This window comes from Oryzias melastigma, linkage group LG24 (genome assembly GCF_002922805.2).
Source record: "Oryzias melastigma strain HK-1 linkage group LG24, ASM292280v2, whole genome shotgun sequence".
Taxonomy (NCBI): domain Eukaryota; kingdom Metazoa; phylum Chordata; class Actinopteri; order Beloniformes; family Adrianichthyidae; genus Oryzias; species Oryzias melastigma.
The window spans coordinates 14,041,755-14,048,832 of NC_050535.1; the positions used below are offsets into that span (position 1 = coordinate 14,041,755).

Here is a 7,078-nt window from a genome sequence, read left to right on the forward strand (position 1 = left end):
ACTGCAAGAAAATGCAAAAAAGCTTAAAAAGACCCCAAAAAACATAAAAATATCTAAAAAAAAAAGCCCTATTACAAAGAGAAAACCCTGACTTAGAAAAAGTACACCAAATATTTATTCATAGAGTGGCAGATTGGTTTTGTCTTTTTAACTTTTGCTTGTGAAAATAGCTTCTTTTTAATGTTTTAATCCTTTTACAGAGCTGTATTTGGTAAAATAGAATGTGAGTTAGTGAAATGCTGACCTTTTCTTTACTAAATCAACTAATTCCTACAAAAGAAGAGCAAATAATGCAGCTATTATTAAGCCGTTTTGGTCAAATCTGGTTCAAATTCTGTGGATTTTGTGGTCAAGTCTTTGCTTGGAAAGATTAATAAGATATCTAAATGAAAAGACGAAACAATAAATCATTTTTCTGCTTTATTAGACATTTTTTGGCCGCATTCTGTTTTACAAAGATGATTAAAAGGTTGTGTCTGTCTCTAATAATTACATTATTTCCCCTCCATCAGTGTTTGATGGTGATGCTCTTTACTTCTGTGAAGAAATGATAGGAATCCTTCCCTCCCTCCCTCCCCACACCCGAGTTCTTCATTCCTCCGAATGGCAGGTTCAGATCTCTCACCAGCCAGCAGTTGGTCCACACCAGCCCCGCCTGTAGCCGCTGTGCCACCCGGTGAACCCTCCCCACATCGCGGGACCACACTGTGGCAGCCAGACCGTAGCGCACCCCGTTGCCCCTGGAGACCGCCTCCTCCTCCGTGTCGAAGGGGCTGATGCAGGTGACGGGGCCAAAGATCTCCTCCTGCATGATGTCGGAGGTGTCAGATATGCCTGTGATGACTGTGGCTGGCATGAAGAACCCGGACTTGTTGGACTCAGGCAGGTCCAACTTGTCGACTCCTTCACCACAATGGATGACGCCACCTTCAGATTTGGCGAGAGCAACAAAGCTACGCACCTTGTCATGGAGAAAAAGATATAATCAGACCCAAGTTTGTAAAAAAAAACAAAGAGTTAGCAAGCAACATTTGATGTGTGCAAAGACCTTCTCCAGGTGCTCTTTACTGATGAGGGCCCCGTTGTGGTTGCTGGGATCAGACGGAGAACCAGTTTTCCACTTTTTGGTAGCAGCCACAAATTTTTCCAGAAACTGGGCATAAATGCTCCTCTCCACATAAATCCTGCTGGTACACAAACAGATTTCTCCCTATGAGAGGAAGAAAAGGAGAAGCTTGTGAACTGATGGCTCAAAAACCAATTTTAACCTGTGAACAATTGTCGCCACCAAGTGGACAAACTATGTCATTGCACCCTCGAGAAAAACAACGCTAAAAAAATCTATCCAAGTAATTTAATTTATTTTATTATAAGTTAATTTAAGATTTATGTCTCAAAATAACATTTTTAAAAAAGCTAAAAAAAATGTGAAAATAATGGATGGAATGCTTATTTAAGGTTAAATGTGTCATTTTTTTGTTCATTTTTTAAAGAGGTCAACTAAAACCTATTTCATTTCGATTTGTGACAAATAAGGGATTGATAGGTTATGGGTAGAAAAAGAAAAAAAACATAGGAGTTCAGTAGAACACAATACAACATTCCATTGATAATAAATAATAATTTGTTATGATTTTATTGTCATTTTTATGCACTTTTCTTCTTTTATGAAAATAATATTATTTTAATTTCCCTCATGTTTTTAATACTGACCATTTTTTGTCCAATTAGAGTGTTTAACTAGTCTTGTGACTGACAGACACAAGTGGCCTGTTCAGGGTGAACTCCGCCATCACCCAACAGGAGCTGGGATAGGCTCCAGCAACCCAGTGACCCTTTTGAACCCTGGGTGTCTTTTTTAACTTTAATCACATGACATATCATTGGAAAGGCCAGGATGTGCTTTTTCAAGCACATTAAGACTTAGTAAAGTGTTTCAAACCAATTGAATGACACAATCGAAAAACAAATGTCTCCTACAGAGGACATACATTGATGGATTGATTCTCAGAAGGTCAGGAAAATAAGATAAATATGAAAAATGTTATCTTTACATAGCAGGTTACAATTTACAAAATGTCCTGAATCATTAACTGATAACTTTTGACTGTTGTAAAGCTGAGCCCAAGTTCAGGAGAGGTAGAAAGTTTACAAGATTTATTGACATGAGATGTTCATGAATTATTTCCTCGTCTGTTACTCACCTGATTGGAAAAGCTGGAGCGGACGGTGGTCTCGATGCATTTATCCAGGTCTGCATCAGCAAAGATGATAGCCGGGTTTTTCCCTCCAAGCTCCAGCGAGAGCTTCTTGCAGAAGGGGGCGCTGCGCTCCGTGATCCTCTGTGCAGTCTTAGTGGAACCAGTGAAGGAGATCAGTGGAACATCAGGGTGGCCCACGAGAGCATCGCCCGCTTTTGGACCGGTACCGAAGACGATGTTAACCACACCTGGAGGAACCCCTGCAGGAAGAAAGATCATCCAAAAATGTCCCTCAAATAAAAACGTTTTAAAGGGTACCAAACAGGGAAGTTGGAGGCTGACTCCACCCACAGCCGAAATTTGAATATCTACTCAGAGGGGTGGTGTTTGGGGGCAGGACTCTTATCATTATTGGAGCTGCAGATCATGACGTCAGACTTCTGAAACTTAAATGGTTTGACCAATCACAACTGTAATACCGCAATTCAACCTGTAGGGGGCTCACACGGACAGTTTTAGACTATATTTTATCATTTCGGAAGTTGATTTTAATTTATCAAAAAATCTTGCTATGTCCAACAGACAGCACTTTTAAAGCCCCATTTATAGCCCTTAACAGCCAAAAAAATTTAATTTAGGGTTTGGTGACCCTTTGAAGTAAATCTCCATTGTTACAAATCTAAATTCTGTAATATTCTAAAGTTCCTTTCATGAATTGACAAAACAAAAGCTAAAGATGACAAAAATAATAAACTATTTACCATATTTTCTGGAGTATAAGTTGCAAGAACAAAAAATGTATAATCAAGAAGAAGAAAACCATAAATAAGTCGCTCCGGAGTATAAGTTGCACTTTTTGGAGAAAATGATGACATTTCAGAACAAATCTGCCAAGTCCAACATAGCTTAAAAAATACAAGAACACTAATCTTTTAATCTGTATAAAAAATATCAAAGTTTAAAGGAAAAACAATCAGATTCTCTTTGTTTTGGACGAACTTCTTCTGCTACTGTCAGCAGCAAACGCATACTCAGACGCAGCTCCCTCTAGTGGTTGTTAGAGGAAACAACCGCTACAGAACAACCTTTATTTACAGGGAAAATAAAAAATATACAAGCCTAATTATGTCTAGAAAAATAAGTTGCACCCATGTCTAAACTATGAAAAAAACAGTGGCTTATACTCCAGAAAATACGGTAAGCTTTTCGGTCAAGTCAAAGTGAGCATCTGTAACTATTTACTCATATTAGACTTAACAGAAAAGTAGGTCAAAACCAGATCGTTTCAGTAAAACTGTGGAACAGAAGATGAAAGTTCAACTGAAGTTGTTTCTGTGGTTTATCTTTCTGTGTGGAGTTTGCAGGTTCTCTTCTCCCTTAGGCCAAAAGTAGGTTTCATGGGCCCCTTGGTGTCCCTAAATTGCCCTTGGGTGTGCACATGTGTGTGTGGCAAAATTTAGATTTAAATTCTGTTTCTTGATGATTTTGTTTTGGACATAGGTGATTTTGTATTTGATATTTATTCATGTTTTGATTGATAAAATCTAAGTATAAAGCATGTTTATCCATTCAAAGTGACATTTTTATTACATTTTTTGCCAAAATTTTGCTTTAATATCAGCAACTTTGTGATGTTAGAAAGTACTTAGTAATCTGTGACTGTGAAGCATTTTCTATTTTTATCTGCATCATCTGCCTCAGTGAGGCCCTGTGCTCCTACCAGCTCGCTGCATCAACTTGCACATCATCCATGCGGTGACAGACGTCATCTCGCTGGGCTTGGCCACCACGGTGTTGCCCGTGGCGATTGCAGGTGCAATCTTCCATGTCAGCAGGTACAGGGGGAGATTCCAGGGACTGATCAGTCCAGCTGCACACACCACACCAAACACACTGAAGATTATCCACAGAGATTATCTCACAGGTGTCTGTGCAAACACAACGGAGGCTCACCCACTCCCACCGGGCAGCGGACGGTGTAGTTCAGGCAGCCCGTGTGGTCCATGTGGCTGCAGTCGGTGGTGTGGTGGAGCACAGAGGAGGCGAAGAAGCGGAAGTTGTACGCAGCCCGAGGAATGTCCACGGTTCGAGCAAAGATTATGGTTTTACCTGCAGAGTTCAAGCAAACGAAGATGTTGGCTTTGAACAAAAACAATCCTACAAATCATGTCACACTTTTCCTAGTCAAAGAGTAAAGAACACTTCATCATTTCTGCATTTTATGCTTAGAAAAGTTGCTTTAAAGAAAGCAACTTAACAACATGCAACCAAGCTCCTGAACTATAAATGTCTTATTAAAGGAGACCTTTATATTTCATATTTTACATTTATTTAAACTTGGAAACACAGTTGAAAAATCAAATTCTGGGTTCACCATGTTTTTAAGTTGCATCTCATTGAACTAAGTAAAAAGACAGTCACCCCTTAATAACCTTAAATATCCAAACTAGATTAATGCATGTATAAACTTAAATCTAGAAACAAACAGGGTGGAAGAAGGGAGATAAAAAAAATCTAATATTGAACAGTACGGCTATGAATTGTTTTCATATGAAAAAAGTTCAATTAAAGGACCAACCTAAACCCAAGAAAATCCAATTTTGTGTCTGTGGCTTAATACTGCTCATAATTTTGGTCCTTTTTCTTTCCTATGATTGATAAAGATTAGATTTGAATTGTTTCTGCTGCTTAAACATTTTTGTTGATTTGCTTTCCAGTTTTGACTGTTTTGAATTAGAGAAAAAATAAGTTTTAGCGCCCTGCGACGGACTGGCGACCTGTCCAGGGTGAACCCCGCCTTCGCCCTTCAGCAGCCGGGATAGGCTCCGGCACCCCCGCGACCCCGAACGGGATGAAGCGGTCAAGAAGATGGATGGATGGATAAGTTTTAGCACAAATAAAGTTCACATTTACTTAGTTTGTACTTTTGTTTGACTAAATTGGCACCAAAACTGATGAATTGTGGGAATTTGTCTGATATCCTACATTTTTTACACAATAGAATTGTGTAAAAGTGCATGAAAAGCTTCATGAATCTTTTAAAACTCAGGATGTTTTTAAAATATAGATTTTACACAAGTGATTTTCCTAATTCTGTTTTTACATTCTGTGTTTTACTGTGAAACACTGAGTGGTTTTTATCTTGAAAACTGCTATATAAATAAAGATTTTTTTAAAATTATATTTCAGTTCAGATCATGACGAAAAACGTTAGTTTAAAACTATATTGTTTAAGTAACTGATTGTAACACAGGCTACTATCTGGTGCAAAATTTAACCCTTTAACAGCCGAGGCGTAGCTGGTGACACCAAAACGCAAAATCTTTAACATTCTGTACCACAATCAGTGTAATTCCAGTACATTCAATCGTGTTAACGGTTGAAAAGTTACAGTAAATCAAATAAAATAAACACTGGAGCTCTGGTGTTAAAAGGTTAAACTTGGTTATATTATTTAGTCATTGTATTTGAATTGCACACATTACAGTAGCCTACTTTATGTTTGTCGTATTGAAAACTTGGAAATTTTCTTCTCAAGAAAAGAAAAACAATCAAATGTTTACGGTTTCATTTTTGCTGCGGTTGAACAGAGTCAGACACCTTGGTCTCTGGATTCAGCTTGAACAAACTCCTCCATGTCGGCTTCAATCAGATCAGCCAGCTTGTTCAGGACGTCGGCCCGCTGCTGGGGGCTGCGGGCCGACCATTCTGGGAAGGCGTTTTTAGCCGCTGCAACTGCGGCGTCCACCTGCAACCATCACAAATCAGCTTGTTTTTTGTCCTTTTTTTAAAATCAGTTTTTACCCAACAATAAGCACGAGTTACATTGCAGATGATGTCAAGGGTCATTGACAGGGGAGTTTAATGATTACTTAACTGTTGACTCTCTAAGATCAAAGGTGTTTCCCAATGAAACAAGTCTACAAAATACATTGTCCATATATTCAGTAGTAATGTCCGTTAGTACTTACAAAGCAATGAAAAAGTGGAGTTAAAAGTTACTACAGACATTTAAATACAGAATTAATCAGCACAAACTTCCAATCTTAGTTCCAATAATCCTAAAACCATGAAGTGCACGTTTAAGCTTAAAAAGATCATTAAAGTGCATTATAAAGTCATCCCACCTCTTCCTTCCCACTGTCCGGTACTTTGCAATACACCTCTCCAGTGGACGGGTCATAGGAATCGATATGCTGCTGGCAGGAGACGAACTTTCCTCCAATAAAGTTCTCCAGAACCAGGTTTGCTGAGTTTTTCTGCATCGCTGCAGTCAAATGGTCCGTGAAAAAAATAACTGGCAGTCAAGTGACAAACTTCAGGCACCGCCACACCAACATCCCGAGATAAGCCTGAACTGATCCTCCCACAACCAGAGGACTCCGTGTGTCGCATAAAACAAAGTGCAGCTTCACTGCAATGTCAGAACTGCAAGTCCACTGGACATCAGGAGGGTTTCAGTGCAGATCAACAACAAAAACTGATCATTTTTCTTTCCATAAAACACATTCTCTATTGTAAATAACTATTTTTACATTTATATTAAATCTATTGCTTTTTCTTCAATATTTAACACAAATATAAATAGCTAAAATGGGGAAAAGAAGCAAATTTGCAGACTTCATTGTCAAAAAAAAAAAAAAAATATTCCTCAACATTTGATGCTCAGATGTGACAATTCTACCAATAAAAAATGTAATTTTTTTCTGTAAGGTTTACAAAAAGTCTACTTCCAGCTACACCTTTCTTACAAAAATACTTGATCAGAATTAATAAAAGTGCACACTACATAGCTATACATAACTTATAAACAAGAAAAATTACTTTTTCAAATTAAAATACAGTTGTGCGCTTAAGTTTACATTCCCCAGAAGAAA

General features: G+C 38.3%; 1 protein-coding gene across 1 annotated transcript; it reads right to left on the reverse strand.

Annotated features, from left to right (window-relative positions):
- Positions 1-407: 407 nt before the first annotated feature.
- aldh8a1 (aldehyde dehydrogenase 8 family, member A1) lies at positions 408-6,949 on the reverse strand. Its single transcript, XM_024290456.2, has 7 exons — positions 6,329-6,949; positions 5,802-5,949; positions 4,155-4,310; positions 3,922-4,071; positions 2,205-2,461; positions 1,049-1,210; positions 408-961 (listed from the first exon to the last, which is right to left on the reverse strand). The coding sequence occupies exons 1-7, from the start codon at positions 6,464-6,466 to the stop codon at positions 509-511; spliced, it is 1,464 nt and encodes a 487-aa protein (XP_024146224.1). The 5' UTR covers positions 6,467-6,949; the 3' UTR covers positions 408-508.
- Between the last annotated feature and the right edge of the window lie 129 nt (positions 6,950-7,078).

Excerpts from the sequence above, each read along its gene's own strand:
- aldh8a1 (XM_024290456.2), bottom strand. The coding sequence starts at position 6,466 with ATGCAGAAAAACTCAGCAAACCTGGTTCTGGAGAACTTTATTGGAGGA. Across the intron at positions 1,211-2,204 it reads GCTCCAGCTTTTCCAATCAG|GGAGAAATCTGTTTGTGTAC; the intron begins GTGAGTAACAGA and ends TTCCTCTCATAG. Across the intron at positions 962-1,048 it reads GTAAAGAGCACCTGGAGAAG|GTGCGTAGCTTTGTTGCTCT; the intron begins GTCTTTGCACAC and ends CTCCATGACAAG.